The sequence below is a fragment of the Mandrillus leucophaeus genome, unplaced genomic scaffold (assembly GCF_000951045.1).
Source record: "Mandrillus leucophaeus isolate KB7577 unplaced genomic scaffold, Mleu.le_1.0 Scaffold94, whole genome shotgun sequence".
In the NCBI taxonomy this organism is placed as follows: Eukaryota; Metazoa; Chordata; class Mammalia; order Primates; family Cercopithecidae; genus Mandrillus; species Mandrillus leucophaeus.
In genome coordinates, this window is record NW_012110252.1 from 1,593,561 (window position 1) to 1,619,760 (window position 26,200).

General features: G+C 35.8%; 1 protein-coding gene across 4 annotated transcripts in view; it reads right to left on the bottom strand.

The window, feature by feature from the left end:
- CCNT2 (cyclin T2) overlaps positions 1-26,200 on the bottom strand; it is a 40,241-nt gene continuing 14,041 nt past the window's right edge. Inside the window, exons 3-10 of one of the 4 annotated variants that reach the window (XM_011970291.1) lie at positions 22,378-22,506; positions 20,307-20,367; positions 16,693-16,755; positions 13,227-13,272; positions 11,469-11,632; positions 6,645-6,715; positions 4,969-6,109; positions 1-4,867 (exon numbers count right to left, since the gene is read on the bottom strand). In XM_011970291.1, the coding sequence (XP_011825681.1) occupies positions 4,800-4,867; positions 4,969-6,109; positions 6,645-6,715; positions 11,469-11,632; positions 13,227-13,272; positions 16,693-16,755; positions 20,307-20,367; positions 22,378-22,506 (1,743 nt within the window). In that variant the 3' untranslated portion in view covers positions 1-4,799. Of the gene's footprint in view, positions 6,119-6,644; positions 6,716-11,468; positions 11,633-13,226; positions 13,273-16,692; positions 16,756-20,306; positions 20,368-22,377; positions 22,507-26,200 lie in introns of all 4 variants that reach the window. The other 3 variants (XM_011970290.1, XM_011970289.1, XM_011970288.1) reach the window with 3 other exon arrangements.

A 26,200-nucleotide genomic window follows, 5' to 3' on the forward strand; every position in this document is an offset into this window, starting at 1 on the left:
TTTATGTTGTCAATAAACACATTTTATTAGTTCCTTGTATGGATAAGAAGCTTAAAGTCAATGACTAATTCATGCCATATACACATATTCCTGTTTTAGATTTTCTATTAGCAAACATCCTATTCAATTGTTGGGAGTTTTGAGTACATTCAGAAAATGAAACCCCACAATCACTGTTTACAACAAATGAGTACATATGAAGTTTTTCTAATAAAATGAAGCTGCTTAAAAAACAAAACATGCCTTAAAAATAAGAATGTACTCATCACTTACTAAGAATGTACTCGTTATTAAACAATAGGCAAATCAAACAAGCTACTAAAGCGGCAATGCTCGCGATTTTGAGTTTCCGCCCCATACTTGAAAATAAAGGAAATTAGACGGCCCTCAAAACTTTGAGATAAATGGATTCCACAGTGAAGTTAAGTTGCCTGTATGAGAACAGAATTACTCCTAGCCATTCAATCTTCGATGCATCTTATCAACCTACTTAAGCAATCTGTCAGGCAGAATAGGTAACAGTAAACTACAGAAAGGTGCCACAGAGGCAAAAACTGGCTGTGCCCAAATTGACACTGCAGAGCAGAAAATGAATGTATGGTATTAGGCCTAAAACATTTTGAGCTCTTCAGTCCCACTGGCAAGATGTATTAAAGATAGATGCTCCAGGGAAACTAACAAAACAAGCAACCTTTTGATTTCAGCTTCCATATATGTCAGCTTACAGCGATTAGGTTGCTCACTGATTTCTGATATTAATGTATCAGAATGTGATTCTCAAATTAGTATCATAGCTTGGTACCCAAGGTCAGAGAATGTGCTGCTTTTCCAATGCAAAAATTCCTGTCTACATAAGCCCATCTTAGGGCGCATGAAATTAGCACCTACTGTCCTGTCAACTCATTTAATTCAAGTGTGAGATCTGTTGATCCCTCATCTGGGTAAAGGTAGTCAGTGAATCCTACTGCCTCCCAAGACAGCCTCTGAGGCAGTAATCAGGTTAGAAATACTGAATCCACGATTCTTCCTAACAAGAGCCTCCAAATATTCTCAGCAAAGACATCCTAAATTTAAGCAGGTATGCTTTTCATTTGGATAAAATTGGAAATCGTGTAATATCTTGAGGAAGGTTTTCCTAAGATGTTATCACATTAAAAAAGTCCCCATCATGTCTATAGTAAATGCAAAACCCTGAAATATCTAATCAACTAACTGTACTCATGAAGTGCGTAACATTCATGCAGCTATAAGCAGTGGTTTATTTCTAAGGTTGCCTAAGGAATACAAGTCAGCAATTTAAGTTCTCAAATATAAAGGAAAATGTGCTTGAAACCTTTTAAGGCAAGGGTATTTGGTACTAACAAAAACACTTCATATTGGTTCTCTGAAAGAGCCCTCAAGTAGTCATTTCTAGTTCAAAGAGGATAGGCCAAAAAAGTTAGGTATTCTACGTAATATTAATACAATCTGTTGCTACAAAGTAATACAAGCAGCTACTCATGACATTCAAGAAACCATACATCATGTTAGAAATTTCTTTTAGATGACTCTGAATAAGAACTTTAACCAGAACGAATCTGCACAGAGGAAGACCAAGGTGCACATTTAATTGCTTTCAAAGATAAATCTATGGCTGACAACAGGACTTTTTTGGTATTTACATACCTGCAATTAAGAAACTGTGAGGTTTTACCACTACAGACTACTGCCTGTTAAGTAGGCCTCTTAAGAATGTTTCAGTGAACAAATCACCCCTTTGCTTTGGTTCTGAAAATATCTATTTTGAAATAGCTAAGGCAAATATTTAGAGGGACACAGTTCAATATTGGAAAACTAGCTGGAAGAGGTAGAAGTAAAGCCTTTCTTTGCAACGTGCTTCTGTGTAAAGGTAACAAATCAGTGATCTAGGGAAAACACAACTTAAAAATGACTCACTCTTTTATAGGACGTTTAAAGATAATGCTTTTTAATATTTCAAATATTTTTTTTTAAATCTCATCAAAAATGTTATCACCTTAACAGTACTTTGCACATGTGGAATTTCATACCTAAATTTGATTCTATTTTGGCTTATTTATGGCTACTTACAAGAGTCACAGTAATAATGTCCACTCATCAGAGTCTTTTTCTTTGGTAGAGCCTAGTGGGACCAGGCAGATGAACTGTTATGCAAATAAGATGGATAAAACAAATTCATGATAGTATGAATTATAAGGGTTTCTGTTTAATGGAAATAAAACTTAAAAAGGATTCCATATTTATTCCCATTGTTATTCTGGAAGCTTAATATCCTGTTCAGGGGTTAAGGAGTTTGAATAGCTCACACAATCCTGTAAAAATGACAACTGGCTGCCCTTTAATAAATAAAGTCATTGTAAAGAATTACATTTACAGAGTGAAAAGTGAATACATAGCATTTCAAATTCAATTTTGGAAGTACTAATAAGTACTGACCCATAACAATATACACTAGCTATCTTTTTAACTGTCCATCATTAGCACCAATGAAGATTCAATAAAATTACCTTTATTCCCACATCTCAAAACAATTCTGCAAATTCTTAGTGAAGTTTAACTATAGTCACAGACCTTAAATATTCACATTGTTATCTATGTCTACTGAAAATAAGTTCACTACTTTTCTGGATATTCTTTACAAAATCTTATTAAAATTCCTGGTATTATCACCCCCGATTATACAGTAGCACAACCACCTTATGTAGTTTTTACATGATAGCTCTTGTAGAGGTTTCACATCTAAATTATCAAGAAAGCCCTTCCCTCCCTCATCTTGCACTCGCTTAATTCTATACTAGTCCTTGGATTATGTACCACTGTAAAAGTATAACTGTATCAAAATTACCATGTTTATGGATACAATATTATGCCATACAGAGCAACAAAGTTACATATAATGACAAAGATCACTAAAGTTATGCAAGACAAGAACAAATGTTAGGACATGCTACCTAGGCACAGTCCCTACAAAGAGGCTCCTAAGTACCCCAAGTTCAAATAACATTGACAAAATAAAGAACAATTATCTTTAAAAATTATAAAGCTATTAGATAATTGCTAAATAAAGGTAGAGCACAAGATTAAACTCTAATATTTACAACTGCAACATACTTGAGTAAAATTACAATTGTGCACATATCAGTGGCTTTGTAACAAAAATACAGAAAAAAAAAATTGTTTTCAGTTCAACAAGAGGTTGAATCCAATCAATCTCAAATATACTCAACTCAAAGATTTACCACAGAATAAATTCAAGATTAGCTGATAAACAAGAGCCATATTACTGGTGTTTAGGACAAAATCTAAACAAGTTAAAATCCAATGTTTGATCAGAAGTCAGATGACTGTGCAAACTTTACCTCAACAGAAATACACTGAGATGTGCAAACAAATGTAAAACCTCCACTAGTTGTTTGCCTAGGAGGCTGACCTCTTCTTTCTTACAGAGCTTCCTGATAACCATAACTATAAATACAGGTACAATGCACAGTCAGTAATCTTTTCTTTTTTATTTATTGTTAGAATATAAAAGAATTGAGAGAGCATAGGTTTAATTTCATTTTTATAAGGAAGACTACATTTACCTGAAAAAGAAATATGGCATCACACACAAACACGCTTCAGGGAAGGAGTATATTTAAGAATGTGGTGTCATTCTGAATGCTAAAGGAAAAGTGATCCCTGTTTACTGCTAAAATATGTAGTGTAAAATTCTTTAAAGGAAACAACTCACTAAGTCTCTACTAGGTAAGTTATTGTGAATTTAGTTTTCAAATCACAGTAATCCACATAACCATTATTAACAGCTCTGTTTCATAGAACTGCAACAAGCCAACAAACATTTAAATGCACTTCACATCAAGAGTATGTAAACTTTATTTTTTCCTCTTCAAGCCTTCAGAAAGTTAGGGGCTATTTCAGCAGCCAATCTGGTCAGAACCTCTGAAGGCAAAATTTCAGTGCCTCACAGTGTACGTGACCATCTGTGGCACTGCATACACATCTGGTAGTGAAGTGTCCCCTATCAGTGGCTTCCAGTAAGGCCTAGAGTTTAAGGTTAACATAAAAAAGTGCCACCTTTGTTTTAGATTAGTGATGGACTCTGACAAGATAAAATAAAGTTATTCTGTATATTGTTATACTTACAAGCAGCTCCAATCCTGAGTATTTATGGTAATATCTAAACATACAAAAATGTATGTACATTTTTCTCCACTTTCTTGTAAACAGTTGTCAGTATACTGTTTTATCCCTTTATCTTTGAAACATGCAAATCATACATACAAGTATAAATACACAAAAGAAAACAATTTACACTCATTCAAAAGCCAAGCAACAAAAAATAGCTACAGTATTCAAATCATAAATAATGAATGCTTGAGGCATCTTATATTCCTAGAAGCAGCCAGCCATTCATCCTAATGTTCTTAGCTGCAATTGTAGAAATACTGAGTTTTGCACCTTCCATGCTTTTACAGTATTTATAACACTATCATATGTGGAGATAAAGACTTGTTTACTATAATCTCTTCTTTTCAGAATGAAGAATAAAGCAGCACTTACAAATATTGAAGCAGTGGCAGCAACAGCAGGGGTTACCACTGCTAGATCAGAAGGAATTTTTCCATTCTAACAATTTTTAAATTAAAAAAGTAAAGGAAAAATTGACCTAAACAAATTATTACATGTTCATTCCTTGGGCACTTAACAGCGAGTCCAGCATGTCGAATGTGTCTTTGTAGTCCATATGCTGGCTGCTTGTACTGTACTCGTGATTGGCATCAGGACCGTTGGTCTCCACTGGCTTCTTGTCCAGTTTCACGAGGGTGCTGAGATGTCCGTAGCCCACCTGGTATGTGACAGGGGGAGGAGGGGGTAAGGGATGGTTAAAAACAGAGTTGTGAGAGGATATATACTGCTTAACAGAGGAGGAAGAACTAGATGAACTACCTGAACTTTTGGAACTTTTGCTCATTTTGGAGTGGTGGTTGTGAGATGCATCATTGACATGCAGCCTCTTCCTTGAAGAGCTGGAGCTAGAGGAAATGCCATCACTGCTCAGGCCAACAGGACTCCTCAGAACAGTGGGTGGTATTCCGTCGGCACTGTGTTTACTGCCACCGCTGCTGCTGCCACTATGCGAGTGGGAATGCTTGTGGCTGCTGGTGTGGTGGCGGCTTGAAGGATGCTCCTTGTGCTTCTCCTTATGGTCTCTGCTAATATGTGGGCTTGAATGCTTGCTCTTCCCACTGCCTTCATCAGAAGAGCTGTGTCTTTCTGAAGAGGAAACTTTTATTTTCATTTTCAGTTCTTCTTTACTGGCGCTTTTATCAGTGGGTGGTATTGGAATCCGTAATTTCAGTGATCCACTCTTTTCCTTTTTATCTGCCATGTATTTTTCAGTATTTGCAATGGGTATTTTCATTTTAATGGGAGAAGTAACAGAACTGCTGCTGGCTGCCTGTGACTGCCCTTGTTTGTGCTGCTGTTCTACCTGGGCAGCTATATAATGATCCCTTACATCAAGATCAAGAGTTTCTAGTTTACGCTTTTCTCTATATTTGTCTAAAGACATTTTCTGAGGAATTATTCCTGGAGTAGCAGAAATTGGCCCATGGTGTTTACTGCTCCCTGCTTTATGAGTATATTCTTGCTTAACAGAAGAATGATCTGAAATTTTGTCAGGTCTGTGATGTAATCCTGAATGCAGTGATATAGAAGGTCCCTGCTGGAAGTTGATGTTGTACTGGCTACCAGACAAAGATGTCTCCTGTTTCTGTGAATATATCTGTTCTGTCCTTGCTGAGTCTTGATGTTGAGGCCATTCCTGGTGTGATGACAAACCGTATGAAGTACTTGGCATTCCTGTTGCTAGCACTGACAAATTATCAGATGTATGGCTGTCTTGAACAGAAATATTTCCTGAATTTAGAGGTACTGGTGCAGGGAATGCTGATGTAGATGGTTTCTGAAAACTTGGGTTTGTAGGCACACCAGTGACACTATCTACTAAAATGGAATTCTGGACCAAAGATGAACCAAGAAGTGGTGTCTCTGATACCTGTCCATCTACTTTTGGTTTCCTAGCCGCCTGATTAGCCTATTAAAATAAAACACAGAAGAAGCAGTGATATAGAAAAATAATTTAATGCAAATTTCTTGTCTTATAAAAGTTATACATTAAAAACATTATATATTAAACATATGGAAATAAAATGACCTGGGGTTCAAGGTTTTAATGTTGCTAGTAAATAAGTGCCTTATTTAGAGGTATAAAAGAAAGCTATAAAAAACTGAAAACACCAATTTTAGAATCAGATACAAGTTAAATCCTAGCCCAGCACTTGAGAAAGTAATTTAACTTGTCTAGGCTTCAGTTTCCCCATTTGTAAAATGAAGAGTATATTTCCGTCATAATCACTGCGAAAATTTTTTTAAAAGTATAATGTACTTTAGCAAAGTCTACTGGAGTCAGTAATTGAATATGTGAGTATATGTAACTTGAGACACGCTGAATTATTCAGGAATACGGCAAAGATTATTAAACCACAAAAATTCAAACTGGTTAGCTATGTAAATGTTACATAAAAGACTGAAATTCTGTTAAACCCTGTCAATTCTCTTACCCTCCAGTTTCGAATCTTCTTCAACCTATTAGGCGTTTTCTCCAATATTTGTAGAAACTCATGTGTTAGCTCTAAAAATAAAATTTAAATTTGAAACTTAGAAGGTGCCTTTAGGATTTAAACTTCTCTTAAGTGGGCAGTATTAAAAAGGAACGCTAGGAGTTCATCTACTTCACTTTTACCCTCCTATTCAATCCTCAGCATATACAGAAGTACACACAACTCTCAACCGGCATTTTCAAAGCTGAATCCTTTTGTAACGATTACTTTCCCTCCTGATTTTACTTGCTTAATTAGAATCTCTGGAAAATCTAGTAGCATTAAAAATAATCCCCCCCCATAAAAAAATCTTCATTAGGCAAACAACACAGTAATTTTTGTTGCAGGCAAGATCTATCAATAGATTTTTTAAAATTAGTGGACAAAAATTGGAGGAAAAAGGTTATTTGTAAAATCCCAACGTATCTTCCCCATGAAATGTACTAATTACAAAGAGAAAAAAAATAGTGACTTTAAAGTGCAGAAACCACTTTAAGGATACCACTGTAACCAAGTGATCATGGTTGTCATTACCAGTTTTTGTACCCCTTGATATGATGCACCAAACAAGACCCAACCTACTTCTACGGTATTCTTGCTCAAAATACGTAACTTCAACATAATAATGAGAAATCATCAGACAAACCCTACCTAAGGAACACTGTATAAAATGACCATTATTCTTCTAAGTGTCAGTGTTACGAAAGACAAGGAAAGACTGAAGAACTGTCACAGACTGGAGAAGACTTGAAGGGACATGTCAACTAAATGGAACATGGGATCCTACAACAGGAAAAAATATGGAATAGTGAATAAAATATGTGCTTTAGTTAACAGTAGTGTACCAATGTTAACTTCCTAGTTTTGATAATCATATATTGTTATGTAAGATGTCAGTATCAGGAGAAGCTGAAGGGTATACAGGGAACTATGCAATATTTTGAGTTTCTTTCTTTCTTTCTTTCTTTTTAAATAATAGAGACAGGGTCTCACTATGTTGACCAGGCTGGTCTCAAACTCCTGGCCTCAAGTGATCCTCCCATCTTGGCCTCCCAAAGTGCTGGGATCACAGGTGTGAGCCACCACACCCAGACTTTTTTTTTTAAAAGGAAAATCCCTCCAACTATACTCATACTTCTTAGGAATCAACACTATTAATACATTAGCAAACTATCTTGGTTGTCATTTTTTCTATCAATTTTCTTAAAATTTTGATTACAATGAAATGACCCACTTTTCCATAGTAGTGTGGTTTTGATGAACTATAGTTTCATTCCCCCAAAATAATGTCATTAATAGTTACTGGCCACTCTCAAATATTCACCAGTCAAATACATTAGAATACCACATAATATTAATAAAGCCAATTCAACTTCAATACTGGGGGAACCTCTATTAGTAGAGACTACAGGTTCATTTTGTAATAGCAAGCTTCTTTGTAAATTATTCTAAGCCAATGTTAAGACTGACAATTCAGACAAGCTATAATTTAACCATTAATCTTTCAAGATGTAATTTCCTTGACAATGTTACGACTAGTCCCTGCTAAAGTCTCATGAGCTTTTTCATCCAGTTTGGATGAAAAAAAACCCTAATGCCCAGACCTTCACTTCCTCATTTGAAAAGAAAAAGAAAAAAAAAAAAGACTATTTTTCTACTTTTGGGTCCAACATTACCAAAATTGTTTTGACTCAATTTCTGTAACAACTTGGTTGTAAAACATTAAATACACTTCAAGTTCTGGTCCAAAATCTGGTACACAAAATGTAAGCTTTGTTTTTCTTAAGTATCCTACTGTATTAAATTTTATAGCAGAAGAACAAAAGAATCTGTTAAATAATCCATTAATGTAATTAATTAGCTATATGCACAAAAATCACAGTATGTGCCTAAAATAGAGGCCCTTCTCTCTCAAAGCTACTGTCTAAGCCAATGTTCTTTTCTGGAACATAGTTGTTAAGTGATTTCAGTAAGTAATAATACTAGTATCACTGCACTCTTAAGATTCAGATAAACCTTCATGTCTTTTCATTTTTTTCCAGAGAGGGTTTCCTCTGTTGCCCAGGCTGGAGTGCACTGGCGTTATCACAGCTCACTACAACCTTGACTTCCCAGGCTCAGGTGATCCTCCCACCTTAGCCTCCACAGTAGTTGGGTCTATAGGAGTGCGCCACCACACCCGGTTTTTGTGTGTGTGTGTGTGTGTGTGTGTGTTTTGTATTTTTAGTAGAAACGGGGTTTTGCCATGTTGCTCAGGCTGGGCTCAAACTCCTGTGCTCAAGATATGTGAGTGACTGCACCCAGCCACATCTTCATGTCTTAAATTTTGAATTGCCTTTTTGTGACTGACACAGAAAAAAAGGGCTGCAAAACATGGTGAAAGTCTTAACGTACCAGGTCTCCAAGAGTCTTATTCAACTGCTCTCCAAATTAATAAACTTTACCTTTTTCAGAATGGAAATGAGGTAGCTCCTGCTGTGTCAAAAAACCCCCACATAAACCACAACCTAACCTCTGACCTAAAGTCAGGATAAAAGGCAGATTACTTTTTTGTGATCTTTTTACTTCAGCACCAGGTATATAAACTATTTTTGTTAAGATTATGCCTACTGGCCAGGCGTGGTGGTTCAAGCCTGTAATCCCAGCACTTTGAGGCCGAGGTGGGTGGATCATGAAGTCAGGAGTTCAAGACCAGCCTGGCCAACGTGGTGAAACCCTGTCTCTACTAAAAATACAAAAATTAGCCAGGCGTGGTGGCACACGCCTGTAATCCCAGCTACTCAGGAGGCGGAGCTTGTGGTGAGCCGAGATTGCGCCACTGCACTCTAGCCTGGGCGACTGAGTGAGACTCTGTCTCAAAAAAAAAAAAAAAAAAAAAAAAAAAAAAAGATTTTGCCTACTTAATCTTAATCTAGTGACTATTAAACTAAAACAATGATCTAGATAACCTGATTTTCAAGCTATAGAACAGATAAGCCCTCACTGAGTTTTAGATGTCATTTCAACTCATTGAAGATTTCCTTTCCTCTGGATAAACTCAGAAAAAGCCTCTAACAATTTAAGAAAAACATTATAATCATGCAGCAATAATACAGCATGAGACATATATTCTGGGATAATTTTTTCCAGGTGGAGAACAAAATAGAAAATAAAGGGATGAAACAAAGAAGCATATTTCACAAATAAGAATAGGCAAACTATGGATAATTGGCCAAACATGGCTGGTCATTTATTTTTGTCAACAAAGTTTTATTGGAACGCAGCCACACACAATCAGTTACAAACTGCCCTATGGCTGCTTTCCGGCTGCAATGGTATAGTCGTATAGTTGCAACAGAGACCTTATGGCCCACAAACTCTAAAATAGTGTTACTCTTTGCAGATCCCTATCTTAAAGAAACACTTCAAGCAGGGCATGGAGGCTCAAACCTGTAATCTCAGCCCTTTGGGAGGCTAAGACAGGTGGACTGCAAAACCCCGTCTCTACTAAAAATACAAAAATTATCTGGGCGTGGTGGCATGCGCCTGTGGTCCCAGCTCCTTGGGAGGCTGAGGCACAAGAATCGCTTGAACCCAGGAGGCAGAGGGTTGCAGGGAGCCCAGATTGCACCACTGCTCTCCAGCTTGGGGGGCAGAGTATCTTGTCTCAAAGAACAAAACAAAACAAGGCCAGGCACAGTGGCTCAAGCCTGTAATCCCAGCACTTTGGGAGGACAAGGTTGGCAGATCATCTGAGGTGAGGAGTTTGAGACCAGCCTGGCCAACATGGTGAAACCCCATCTCTACTAAAAATACAAAAACTAGTTGAGTGTGGTGGCTCGTGCCTGCAGTCCCAGCGACTTGGGAGGCTGAGGCAGGAGAATTGCTTGAACTCGGGACGCAGAGGTTGCAGTGAGCTGAGACTGCACCACTGCACTCTGTCGCCTCGGCAACGGAGTGAGACTGACTCAAAAAAAAAAAAAAGTGTTATCTGTTTTCTTTCTGAAATCTACAGTACGTGGTTAAAATGCCCTAATCCCAAGAATCTCCCATTTCTGGCCAGCTTCTTTTACTTCTCAACCAGAGGAATTTCTCATCAAAACATCCCCAAAATTCCATGCTCCTAATTAACAGAACACATACGCACAATTTCTCCTTGTGTATTCATATTTAACAATGTAAGGCAACAATGGTAATACAGGCAAGAAACACAATCCCCTGAAAATCCCTTTAGTTTACTGCTTCACGGTTAACACTCAACTTTCAGTATACACATTTAAAACTCAACAGAATTAGTATACTTTAAATCACTATTCTTATCTTGTCAGCTTATGGAATTCTAAACCTTATCTATTTATTTTTTAAGTCCTGAAAAAGCTTTAGATATCTGGTGGTAGTTAATATATACCCAGGCTAGAGTAGAGCAGTGCCTTCAAGGCTTACTGCAGCCTTGACTTCCCGTGCTCAAGCGATCACCCCGCCTCAGCCTCCCAAGTAGCTGAGACTACAGGCGTGCACCACCATATCCAGTCAATTTTTAACATTTTTTTGTAGAGACAGGGTCTATGTTGCCCAGCCTGGTCTTGAACCTCTGGGCTCAAGTGATCCTCCTGCCTCAGCCTCCCACAGTGCTGGGATTACAGGTATGAGCACAGCTTCCAGATTGAATTCTTTTTTTCTTTAGGCTGATGAATTCTTGTTTTCATTCTGTTCATTTGATAGCGCACTGACACTTTCTATTGTCAATTCAGACAACAGACAACTTAGATAAATCCAAATTGTTAAAAATGTATTTTCTCTACTTACCATCTAATAATTCTAGAGTAACTGTAGGATCCACATATTCCCACCAATGCTTTCCATCAGTTGATACAGGGATCTCCCAATTGGACCATTTGCAAGCCAAATGAATGCATACACATGCTATCACTGTTGGTTTGTACTGAAGACAGAAGGTTGTAAGATGCAGACTGTTGCAGAGCAGGTTTGAAAATGGAGAGCCATAAAAATTCAAGTATGTAAAACAAAGAAAAACATTTACCAGTAAGATTAGAGCAAAATTTAAACTCTATCTTTAAGTCTAGAGTATAAAACCTTATTAAATTAAAAGCTAAGTTATAAAATTCTAGTACTAAAAAATCTACATATAATGAACATTTCCCCTCACTCCCAACAGTATATTACTACTACTAATATATTAATATTTAAAATTTTGTTTTTACATCTAAAATTGAAGTATTTTATAAAAGGAGAAGAGGATAGTATATTTGCAATAATCACTATATAGATAACACTGTAAATTTTTTGTGGTATTTTTCTTTTGTAATGTCATGGTAAATATGTAAATGTAAAAATAAAGACTATTTGTAAAACTGACAAAGTAATTTCAATGTCACAATAATCAGGGATTATCCCATCTGATGTGGCTTAATAAGCATTTGCTTTCTTTAGTGAAGCAGAGAGAATTAAACACGTATCTATGTAAACCTATGCCTTGTTTTTCGGCAAAGCCACAAAGGAAACTTACCTTTTGCCAAACAGCTTCAAGGCTCAATGTTATTAAATACTGCAAAAATACTACCTTTCTCCTTCCACTATATGCCAAATATGGGGCATGTTAATATGTGTCATAGCTGGTCTTTTCTAATCAAAGTTTCAAATTTAAGTCTTTTTATGTTGTTGTTCAGAATTACTGGGGATAGAGGTTAAATCCCAACAACAGATATTTGAGAAAATATAGCAGTATTTGCCAATCCGAAACTGTAAATAAAACTTATCAGTGTCACAAGAAATTAGGGACCCTACAAAGCTGGCGTGGTCCCTTCTCCCCAATGATCCACTCAAAAAAACAAATTTAAATCATTAATAAAATAAATATAGAACAGAATTATATATTAAAGGTTCCTTAAAACTATTCTTCCAGTTCAGTTTCAATGATGGAAATGTTATCTGATCACCCATAAACGCATACCATTTTTTACTCTACATAAACTGAAAAGGAAGGTTTTTTTGTTTAAAAAAAAAAAAGAAAAATTGTGTTTATGCAAATCCAGGCATGGATAGGACTTGACTACTTTTAACTAGCTACTAGTGGGTATTATCTGGAAAAAAATTTCAAATTACATAAATTTTATTTATTAAAAAAACTTTAATTAGAGTATTTTAAAGTTAAGACTGGATCAACGTGAAATTTTAAAAATTGTCATTTAACTATAATTGTAAACTGGAAATAGCTTTATACTTACCAAGTTGCTCGAATTTCTACGTTAAGTTTAGCTCTTTGTAATCTTTAGCTGCTATTCAGGCTACCAATTTTAGACTTATGCACTCACAAATCGAGAATATGTCATCAGAAAGCACCACTACACTTCACATTGTGCATTTAACCCCTCTGTGCCCAAAGTCCCTTGTACAATACACCGCAAAGCAAACAGGAAGGTACCACCACAGTAGATGGTCCAGTCTCCTGTTGCAACAAGGGTAAGAGACACATTGAGGGGGCCCTGCATTAAAGGAAGCTATAGTGTGCTACAACAGTGCAACAAAGAGGGTCAGGATAACAACCTGTTGGTAGCCATGAAATAGGATGTCTGTGCCAAATCCTTGCTTGCTGTAAGAAAAGAAAAAAAAAAACGAAGACAATACTATCAGCTTTAACGTGCTACCATCAAAAAGTTCTCAACACAACAAAAACTTCAAAGATTTGTACACAAAAAGTAAATTTTACTTACTACTTACAAATATCACAAGAGCGCCATCATTTTCTATACTACTGAAAATCTTCAACAACATTCACTCAAATGTTTCTTGCTATCCCCCAAAGATCTGAGAAACAAGCCGATTTGCTTTTAGCTAGCCAGTTACAAGGGCTAAACTTGTTACTAAGTTAAGCATCTAGTCAGCTAAAAGTTGCAATAAAGCATTCTCCTGGATTTAAAAAAAAAAGAAGAAGAAGAAGAAAAGATTTTGAAGTCTAATACAAAATACAAAGAGTTGCCTGCCAGACTTAATCCTCAGTCATATTTAAGTTGGCTTAAATACTTCCATCAAAACAAAACAAAACAAAACAAACCCCCACCCCACAAAACACAGAGCACGAACTGCTCAGTTTTTCATCATGCTATTAAGCATCAACAGAGAATAAACCTAGAAACAGCATACGGGTATAGATACAGGAGGCTCCACTGTAATTTATTTCAAATTACAGAATGTAATTAAAGACAAACTTAGGAAAGATACAGGTATTCTAGGGAGGATCAGAATGCTTCAACACTGGTCCCCAACAGAAAGGCAATTTTTAATCAGCTTAAGACACTGAAGTTTTCCCTCCCCTTACTCTGCCTCTTAGTCTTCCCAACAGGGATGCCCTTGTTATCATTTCCCTTTTTCCCAATTACATCCACAATCACTGACACACCTTTCCCCTCTGCTCACCTAGGATCAGTTTATCTCAACTCCACCCCTCTAACAGTCCTCAAATTTCTTCCCCCCTCCCCTATTTTTTATTCATGGCACCTGTAATCCCTGCTGCCCCATGTGGATCATCAACATAAAGGTTTTACAAAAGGGACTGGGGTTTAGCAGAGTTGTGCTAAGGAAGAGTGGCAAAGCATCAGATGTCTTGGAGGCAGTGTGACTTTCCTGGTGGGGAGGGAAGGAGAAATCACAGAAGTGAAGGTCCCTGTAAAATGACATTAGCCAATTCTGCAGCAAAGTAGCATAATATCAACTTTCTCATCTCCAGAGGGGGGAAAAAGACTTCACAGAAATCAAATTTATTTTCCCCTCCCCCCCCGAATAAAAATACGTAGAGAAGGAAAAAATAATAATTAAAAAATGCCATTAGCAATTTTCACCTAGGGATGTATCTAAATTCAGTGATCTAGAAACAGTCACTGTGCAATAGAGAAGAATAGAGGGGAAATGCTGTTAGCTGAAAGTTGTAAAAGAGTAAAGGAAAAAAAAAAAAGACACTAAAACATGAAAGAATACTTTTAAAATGGAGTGATATATATTCTATCGTTACCTGAAATGTTAGTCAGACAAAATGACATTAAACATATACATGGTTTGTACTCAAAGAATCAGTCACATTTTAACATTAACAACAACAAATAATCTGGTCTAAATATTTTGTTTTGGATATATCAAATTTGTAGTTTTTGTAAATGTTTTAAAAGTTACTATTTCATTTTTCAAGTAAACTGACTTCATGTCTCTCTAGAATTTTTAGTTGTAGGAGAACATGTACAAAAAATATTAATCTCTGATAAACAATTTAAAGTTGACTCAAATTTCACAACAGTAACCTGAAAATCCAATTTCCTAATATTCATAAGTAATATTTTTAAACATATACTCCCTTCGACTAATGTTTCTTCAATAGGCTCTCAATTTAAAGCAAATTATATGGCTACAATGCTTATAAAGTTTAGCTTACCCTTTTTCAAGTTTTTAAAAAAAACTAACCCTTTTTTCTTAATTCAACACCTACAACTAGTTATGTATACAATTCTATGCTATACTGTAATATTGACATGAAAATGTGCTATAAAACACATTGATATAACCACGAAGAACAGGAACCACAGTTAAATATGCTCTAGCTTACAAATGATAATGTATGCTACTACAGAAAATACAAATTGAATTTTCAGACGTCCACTTCCTAATGATACTATCAGACAATTTTTAAAAAATTGTAGCCACTAACATAATAAATCATTAGGTACAAAATGAATTCAATTTAAAATGAATAAAATGTGAGAATACTTAGATAAATACTAAAAACACAAGACTTTCAAAAGTCTTACTCATTTTGTTTAGGATAAATCTAAAAAAGCTTGGTAGTAAATGAATGAAACTGCAAAATTCTATTTTCAAAAAGGAAGTAACAGAAAATGGCACACTACAGGTCCCAAGTGGCTGCTATGAATACATTAACACTTGAAATGGAAACAGGAAAGTAGAAGTAAGAAGCAGAACAACATGCAACTGTGTAAAAAATGTTTCTAGGGACACAACAGATATATAGGATTTATTCAGGAGTAGAAAAATGCTGTATCAGATACTACTAGATACTTTACAAGCAGTAAAGCACTACTTTTAAAAAGTACTCCTGTTTATAAACAAGAGGCTTAACAGGCACATCACAAACTATATTTTTTATGCCCTATAATTATTTCTCCATTACACATAAAAAGGAAATCACTTTTAGTAATGTCAAAGACCCTCGAATACATTGAATCAATTTTAGTTTGCCCAAATGAATATGGGCAAAACACTTCCCCCCAAAAAATAACTTTTTGAGATAGGGTCTCACTCTTGTTGCCCAAGGTGGAGTGCAGGGGCATGATCTGGGCTCACTGTAACCTCCGACTCCTGGGCTCAAGTCATCCTCCCACCTCAGCCTACTGAATAGTTGAGACTACAGGCGTGTGCCACCAAACCAGCTAATTTTTGTGTTTTTTGTAGAGATGCGGTTTCATCATGTTGCCCAGGCTGGTCTGGAACTCCTGAGCTCAAGCAATCGGCCTGCCTCAGCCTCCCAAAGGGCTGGGATTACAGGTGGGAGCCACCGTACTGACAAATCTTTTAACAAAGGCAATTTTTATCTGAAAGGCCTGAGATTGGCCTCAAAATTCCTCATTATCACTTTTCAAAAAGTCAAAGTTTGACACAAACCTAAAATTAATATTGTTTTCTGGACCTATGCACTATTGGCCCACACCTGACTGAGAGAGCTCAATGGGGGATGGATAGAGTACTAATACTTGGAAGCCCTCCAAAGTTTTAGTGAAATGAGATTCTTACCTATGTTTAAAGGAAGCTAACATACCAGGTAGAATCACAAGTAGAAGTAGATGAATAGGCAGATGTAGAGCACTAAAAAGTAATGCTTAAAAAATGACAGTTCCCCCTACTTTTAATGCAACCTAACAAAAGGATAGAAGAACAAAATAGCACCCAAATCAATTATAGATAATAAAAAGCATTAATACTTATCTTAAATGTTTTAAGGATCACCTACCTCTTACTAACTGGGTACATTTCACCACATCTGTGTGTGGGTGTTCAATGGTGATCTCAAAACCTGAAATGATAAGCACTTTTTTTTCCAATCACTTACCACTACAATACTTGCCTGAGAAATACCATAAACATATAATATATTCTTCATTATTAGGAAAAATCCAAAATTAAGGTTTCTCATCACTGACATTCTCATTATTTTTCCAATGACAAGATATAATTTTTCAAATACAATGTCTCAATTATGAAAATAAAGTTAAAAGACCAAGGGTAAATTTGTTTGAAATTCTGAATTATAAATGATTTGGGATTATCTTAAAGTTAAAAACAAATTAAACTCCTGGCAAATACAATTGTTAAGCTGGTCCCACAATTTAAGGACGGAATTCAACTACGTAATATCTTTCTTAATATTCCAAGCTTTCTTTCATTTTTCATAAACATTAACTGTTGGGCCACAGTGGCAGAAATGAGCTTTTAAATGATACAGCACTCTAGATCAAAGGGTTTCAACCAGTTATCTTATAACTATACTTCATTAATAATTAAAATCATATGACAAACAAACCCTAGAGGTCTCATGACTGCTTAAACTACTGTTTCTAATACGAAAGATGAAATGTTTAAAAGCTTTCAACGTGCAATCAACCCTTAGGTGTGGCAGGATTTCTGTTTTTACTAAAAGTGAAGATCACATTTGGTTGTCTTCAGAAGCAGTAAGTAAATAAAATCCTAACAAATGGGTAACCTAGATTTATAAAGTTGTTGTGTGGTCTATATATAGTTCTACTGCAATTAAATATGCAAAATACTTTAAATAAAGCCACAGAGGCATATCTTCTAAATTCTAATGTTCCCCTTAAAATACCTTCTCATTCTCTGTGCCTAAGAATATGTCATACACAATATGGATATTACATTATGATTTTATATAATAATTGCATTATATAATGATTTAAAATTTTTCATTTTCAATTTTTTACCTAAATGAAATTTATATAATTTTGTATAGTAAAACAATAACATGGTAAATCATTGGATTTGCAAGAAATAAGACCCTCACTTTTTTGGCATCTTTTCATTTTATAGAAACTTCAAAGAATTTACAGTTGACCTTTGAAAAACGCAGGGCCTAGGGGTGCCAATCCCTACACAGTTGAAAATCCACGTACTCTCCTAAGACTTAACTATCGTTGACCAGAACCTGCTTACCGTTGAAGCCTTACTGGTAACATAAACAGTTAATCAACACATATTTTGCATACGTATCATATACTGTATTTTTGCAACATAGTAAGCTAAAGAAACTATTAAGAAAATCATAAGGAACAAAAAATGTATTTACTAGTATTAAGTGAAAGTGGATCATCATAAAGGTCTTCATAGTAGACCAAGGAAGAAGAGGGGTTGGTCTCACTGTCTCAGGTTGGAAGACACAAAAGGGGAGGCAGGAGAGGCAGGCAACACGTGGTGTAACTTTACAGAAATATACCATAATTTGTCTTTTGCTGGCATTAAATTCTCTGGCTTTAGATCCTTCACCTTCCCTTTGCTTTAAGCTTCTCTCCAATCATATTAGAGTCCATAGGCATACCTTTCTTATAGCAATCCTGCATTCACATAAAAGCTGCATTTTCAATATGAGATAAAGTGCAAGGTTTTTGTGCCTGCTTGTATAGCTGCAGTGATGGCTTCAAAAATGTTTTTTTCTTCTTTCACACTGAACCTTACATTGGATTCATTTATTTTAAAATGGTGGGCAACTGTAGCTACAGACCTCAATCTACAATACATATCAAACAATTCAACTTTTTTTTGGTAACATCACAACTTTTATCTGCTTCTTGGGAGCACTTCTGGCATCACTTGAGGCACTCTGTATGGGTCCCATGATGTTAATCAAAGTTTCCAGTATTGCACTAAATACAGTAAAAATACGCCAGAACTTCTTTTACTGCAATATGTAACTTACTGGAGAGACAAACTGTTCAGAGATAACAAGTGTCACACAGCATTTTAAGTGGATACTCATAACACGTGAGCTCATTGCAATAGCAACAGGAGGTGGCTACAAAATTATCACAGTAGTACAGTTATGTATGTATTAAAGTTAATTTTATGTACCTTTACATTTGTTTGTTTACATTTTCTCTTAACTGCGAATACAGCCACGTATGCTCTGAGCTTGTGTGCCTAAGTTTTTAAAATTTTTATCTTTTAAAAATAGATTTATGTATATTTTATGGCAGTAAATATTAAAATAGACTAATATCTATATATATTTTATGCATTCATGACATATCCAACTTTTTCTTAATTTTTTCAATATTTCTAGGCTACAGTTCACCTACAAGCTTTTCAAATTGTTGCAAATTTCCAATTTTCCAGTATTATTTACTGAAAAAAATCCATGTGGACCAATGGAGTTCAAACCTGTGCTGTTTGAGGGTCAACTGTATATGTATTTCACACAAGCTAGTTTTATAATGAAGAGTCTGTCACAATGGGAAGTTGTGACTGATTTATCCCACTTCTATGCAACATCTGGGAATGGAATAATAAATTTAAAAAATGACAAATTCACGATATGACTCAGATACTATTCCACGGCCACAGAATGGAGGTATGACAGGTAAAGGAACTTTTGCCCAAGTTTACAAAGCAAATCAGAGGCCTACAGATTTTAACTCGGATCTCCCCAAAGCCCATGTTCTTCCTACCACATCCTAGTGGGTTCTTCCAGAAGTAATGTATGACTTTAGATAAGCCATCACTTTCTTAGGCCTCAATTTCAGTAAATTGAGTAAGGTGAATGATGAGAGTAAATGAACTTGCATACAAAGATACACTTTTAAAAAAAGACGACCAACATTTAAATAATTACTATGTCACATTAAAAATCCTGATAGGCTGGGCGCGGTGGCACATGCCTATAATCCCAGCACTTTGGGAGGGCAAGGTGGGCGGATTGCCTGAGCTCAAGAGTTCGTGACCAGCCTGGGCAACATGGTGAAACCCCGTCTCTACTAAATTACAGAAAAATAACTGGCGTGGCAGTATGAGCCTGTAGTCCCAGCTACTCGGGAGACTGAGGCAGGAGAATTGCTTGAACCCAGGAGGCAGAGGTTGCAGTGAGCCGAGATTGCACCACTGCACTCCAGCCTGGGCGACAGAGCGAGACTCCGTCTTAAAAAAATAAATAAATAAATAAAAATAAAAAGGCGATATACTCATAAAATACTGACTGGAAGCTCAAGGAGAACAAGGATTGCTGTGTAGGTTTGTATACATCACAATCATATGAAACAGCCCTAAAGGACCATTTTACTCTCCAGTGCAAATCCAGAGTGAAGCATAGTACTTCGTACTTCAACTACCTGAAAACCTAAGAAATCATACTGTAGGGTATGTTTACCATTCAATTTAATTATGCCAAATGAAATTAAATTCTAGAAAAGTAATTTCCTTATAACCAGGCAACGTTATTCTGGTCTAAAACCTGTTTTAAAGTAACTTTCTTCAATAATACAATTATTTCAGAAATCTTTTCACTTATTTAAAATGCTTTAGGGAAGTACACACAAAAAGCCATTATCTGATGTAAGTACGTACCTAGAGTTTGTAGCATTATGGTTTCAAGTATAACCAGTTCTTGAGTCTGTTGAAGGTAAGCCTGTCAGATAAAAATATTATCAAATTGATTAAAATAAAAGTAACATTACTAGACTACATGACTGTTACATCTTGTGAGAATTACAGGTTGATTACAAAAGAACCACAGTAGTTTGAAAATATGGAGAAAATAAATTGAGGGTGACAGAGAAAACCTGTATTCTGTGGCAAGCCTAAACTGAATTACTTTCTGTAACAGGAAACAAACAGCAAAAAACAAGAAACTAAACAATATGAAAGGGGGCAATTTAATTGAAAAAAGGAGATGTGCACAGTCTGTAAAGTGAAACAACCTAGGCATTGGTGCTTCAAGAGATATTAAAGACAGGAAGTCCAAGTCAATTAAAAACATCAAACTCAAACCTGCCTTTAACTCAAACCTGGCTTACAAACTCACTCTAGGACATTTAATGTGGTAATTCCTCAAAAGTCACAGTAAGTCAGTGAGTTAATTTTAGAATTAACTTCCCTGCCACCTTAGAAATTATCAAACATACCAAAATAATGTATCTCACACCTATGGGGACATAAATACCAGAGAACCTCCTTACTCAATTTCAAGAAATTTTATCTACTACAATTACTCTGGAAATAAAGGATATGAAAAATTTACTGCTGTCCTATTCTGAAATCATGACAATTGAACAAAGTGATAAGGAAATACTATATTACCGATATGAATATACCTATATTCATTTTTGTAAGGACATATTGCTAAAGCCAGAGAGTAAAAGTATCTTTCATTTTATTTATGCTCTATTTTGAAAGGTCATTGGGCTGACTTTTAGAACACAATTTCTATTATTTAAACAGTACCCCAAGAAATAGTTCTGAATTTGTACAGTTAATAGAAACTGTAGGAATTATCATTAAATAATGACAAACTATTATTTAATGGCTACATTAATAGTTTACTCCCTTAAAGCCAACATCTATGACAAAACTTGCCATTAATAAAATCAGATATAGTTCCACTGAAGCTTAAATTAATCTGGACTTTGAATTAACATAATCTGTTAGTCATCCAATAGGTAAAGGTTTCTGATTAAGTAACTCGGGATGCTAGAAAAAAAATTTTTTTTTTGAGACTTTTTTTGCTCTTGTTGCCTAGGCTAGAGTGCAATGGTGTGATCTCGGTTCACTGCAACCTCTGCCTCCCGGGTTTAAGCGATTCTCCTGCCTCAGCCTCCCAAGTAGCTGGGATTACAGGCATGCGCCACCACGCCTCGCTAATTTTGTATTTTTAGTAGAGACAGGGTTTCTCCATATTGGTCAGGCTGGTCTCAAACTCCCGACCTCAGGTGATCTGCCTGCCTCAGCCTCCCAAAGTGCTGGGATTACAGGCATGAGCCATTGCGCCTGGCTGAAAATTTTTAAAGGGCCACAATTCTAACTTCCATCTTAAGATGTCAGAAAAATTTAAAATAGTTCTTTCAAATAAGGTCTATTACAATGTTGATGATAAAGTTGTCTGGAAAGTAACATTACTGTAGGAAAATTAAAATACTAAAAAAACGCTGCTCATGAAAGCATAGCAAAATGCAGCTTTATGTATCAGAGATAAGTAGCAGTACATGCATTTAAAAAGGAACAATACTTTAAAAAGACTACTCATTTAGGGGTAAATTCAGAAGATTTTCTGTTCCTTCATCTGTTGACAAATTAAGGGGTTATTTATAATCTGGTCTCAAATACAGCTTCCAGTGGAGGTGACAGGGCTTACCCTCTACATGTATCATAACTCTGAACAACAAAATGTAAAACAAAAGTATCTTTGAATCAACAAAGCATCTGGAATCAAAGCCTTCTATAATTCAGAATGACATCCAAATTCATGAACATACGTGAAATGTTTTTCTGCCAGACTGCTTCCTGGCATTGCATTCCTAAGAGGTAATAAAATAAGCAGCATTTGGAAGGCAACACTAATTGAACTGTATTTTTGTTAGGCCTACATTATGAAAAAGTTTCAAATTTACAAAGAAAAATAAAAAATCCAGTATTTACATACATCACATTTAGTATCCAGCAGTGGCTCTAGAGGATGAAGACAAGCATGTGCTACTTTGATAACATGTTCAAGTTTTCGAGCCTGTTCTTCCACTTTTGCAGCCAAAAATAATGCAGTAGACGATATTATCTGCAGAAAAGAGAAAACTCTGGTGATTTAAAAACAAATACATTTCAAAAAACTCTGTTTTCTTTTTTTTTTTTTTTTGAGGTGGAGGTTTGCTCTTGTTGCCCAGGCTGGAGTGCAGAGGTATGATCTCGGCTCACTGAAAGCTCTGCCTCCTGGGTTCAAGCAATTCTCCTGCCTCAGCCTCCGGAGTAGCTGGGATTACAGGCGTGCACCACCACACAGGCTAATTTTTGTATTTTTAGTATTTTTGTATTCACCATGTTGGCCAGGCTGGTCTCGAACTCTTGAGCTCAGGTGATCCACCTGCCTCAGCCTCCCAAAGTGCTGGGATTACAGGTGTGAGTCACCGCACCTAGCCCAAACCCTCTATTTTCTAAGGGGGGAAGCGTGCAAGGAGGGAATGCAGTATTAATAGTATGAACTGTGAGCTGGGTATGACAAGATTGATGTAATAGTTTTAATAAAGTTATTCATTAAATAGAACTAATCTATAAAATCTGTTTTATTCGTTTTGCACATAGAACAAAGGGGAAAAGGGAAAAGACATACTAAATAAGCTGACTGAACATACTAAAAATGCTAAAGAGAAAGTTTAAATAATATTAATTTGCACATTGTGGAGGCAAAGAAAATAACTCAAGCAAAAAGATGATGCTATACATGAAAAAAAAAAAAAAAGATGAAAAGCAGATCAAGTATACCCACTATTCTTTCTAGGCACAAAGTCACCATTTTCTAGTACTCTTTTAAATCAAGCAATGATTCATTGTGTGGCTTTAACTGCCTGCCTTTATTAGCTTCACTATCTTGTTGAAGGAACAGAAAAAGCACCGAGAGGGCAAAATAAGGAGGATTCTGAACATAAAACTATTACTTATCTCTATTACTACTTAACTATAGCAATAATGAAAGCAGCTACACCACCAGCGTATAAGCATGTAATATAAACCAACAGTAGAAACTTTGCCAATCAGAGATCCAGAAATTAGCTTTTTTTTTTTTTTTTTTAAGCTTAGTAAATTAGGTCTTTGGGACAGAAGTATAAGAACACAAACACTACAAAGATATTGACTAAGAGAAACATCAAGTCTGAATATGTACCCCAAAAGCTAATAATAAACCAAGTTAACTGTGGACTTCTTAGAAAATAGGCATAAAATAAACTCAAATAATATTTTAAGATTACATTCAAGAAATTTCCCATGAGAAGACAATTACTAAATGTCAAGATTTGAGTACCCATTTTTCAAGAGATGAACATCTGAGCCTCACTGTGTCTTGGGGGGGGGGCGGTGTCAACAATTACTGTACAGAAACAATGCTAAACTGGAGGTGAAGAAAATTTCTGATAGAGGGACAGTGGATCCTTCCGGTATGAGGTCTTTTTAAATGTAACATGAAACTTAATCACTGGATTTAGGATCTGAAAAGGATCTTTCCAGTTCAACTGCATTTGCAGATGTGTAAATGAAGTAAAAATGACTTCAAGAAGTTTTCCTTCTGCTATCTCTTTAAAACAGATGTAAAAAAGAGTTTGGCTCCCAAAAACCAGAAATAATGTTACCTTAAAACGAATGAATAATTTTAATGTGAACTTTCAACTTATTTCTTCCTTTTAAAATGACAACAAGGACAGGCTTAGAGAAACTGAGAATGCTCAAAAGAGTAATTTAGTCTGGAAGTAGCCTGAACACACAACAGAGTTCTTTATTTGTGTTCCTAGTATTTAGCACTATGTGGCTGTGGTTCAATTTGTTGAATGAATGAGATATGGATAATATATAACGGCACCAATATTAAATTCAAAGTATTCCAAATGCCACTATAAAAATCTGAGAGCCGATGCCCACATAATACATTCAAGAAAATGAAGACACTCTCAGTTTCCCACAATCTCTCATTTATTATCATTATTCATGTCTAACAGGGGAATGGCTAATCAAGCCTTCAAATGCTAAAACTATTTGTCAGAGTGAAGCAATAGAGGCTCAGGTCAAAAAGCCAAATTAGACCGAATTTAGTACTTAACTTCCTTCCTGTCAGATGATCCAGAATTTCTCTTATTTGCCTAAAAGACACTGATCAAGAAATACTTGCCAACTAAAGACTAATACCCAACACTTTTCCAAAGTTCCTGGTGAAATCCACTAACTCCATTCACATTTCCTTCTCTATAACCTGCAAACATTTTTGTCCATCAAGGCTGTAAAACAAAACAAAACACCTTTTTAGATAAATATTTTGTGAGTATCCATGCAAAGCTTTAATTTCAAGGATGATTAAAGGAAGGTGATCAAACTAGGTACTACTGCTTTTTGTATGGAAGGTGATTTTGTTGTGAGGCTTAAAAGAATTCCAAATGTTTTGGATAACAGAAATACTACTAGTTGGTCCATAGCTTTTAAAGGTGAGCAAACTTTTGAAGCCAAGAAACATTCACTGACAAGCTTGGTTCAAGCCAAATAATTCACACTAGTATTGTTGGAGGAGTACAGCTGGTTTGGTTCAAGTAACCAAACAATTACAAACTGAGATTCAGTTCACTGAATACAGGGACCATGCACTATTTATTTTCGTATTTTGGACCTAGTTTAACAAACTTTCCCAAATTACTCTAAAGGGAAAAAAGTAAAAGGAAGTTGATGTGAATAGTGACTAGAATTGTTTGAACTCTGAATAGTGTCATGAGTTTGTTACTCTAGCAGGTATATAACTACTTTAAGGAAATGTAACATTCTCAAAACAAGAAAAATTTCTATAGAAACATATCATACAAATCATGGAGAGGGAGAGGTAGAGGTGACAGAGCCAGCTGCAGTCATGCTGCCTCAAGTGGAATCTTGGCTCTGTGATCTGAATAGCCTAGACAATTTACTTACTCTCTTTGTGGCTCAGTTTCTGCATCTGTAAAATGGAAGAAATATTAATAGTCCCTGCTAGCAAAGTTATGTGAGGATTAAATGAACCAATATACACAGGACTTAGAACAGTGCTCCCTAGTAATATGACTCAAATATTACTACTATGTTGAAAAATTTTAAAAATTGTGCATTAATGTTGATTTTAAATTTAAAAAACAATTTAACAAGTGTATTTTAAAAATTCCCTTCTCTCTTGCTCACCTTCTTCCTTTCACGGGTAAACTTAATTCTTGGAGGGTCCTGCTGCAGTCTAAGCAAGCATATCCAAACACGGAAGTTAGATACTTGCCATTACTTCAATGATTTACATCCGCATTACTTTCACTCCTTCTCTTTTTTATTCCTTTTTGTTTCCATTCCTACTTCTTGATCTGACTCCCTTCCTTCTCCGTTTTTTCTCATCCTGCCCATTCCTGGCTGCTGTCTCCCTTCTCTGCTCCTGATACCCTTACTGCTGATATTCTTCACTCTCCACTGCTGGTTTCAACCTTGATAACGGAGGCAAGGTCAGGCTTAGTTAACAAAAAGTCTGGGTAATTTCTAAGTCACCGAAGATGGCTGTATTCAGTTTCAATGAATCACTCCAGTCCTTATTCTCTTAATATTAATAATTAATCCTGTGCAAACACTTTGTGGGTACATTTGTATTTAAGAACTAGCCAAAGCTATCTGATTACTCTTCAACATTAAATCTCCCAATCCAGGAAAACCCCAACAGAAGCAAATAAATGGCTTCCAAGTTTGCTTTTCATTTACTATTATCAACATGTTCA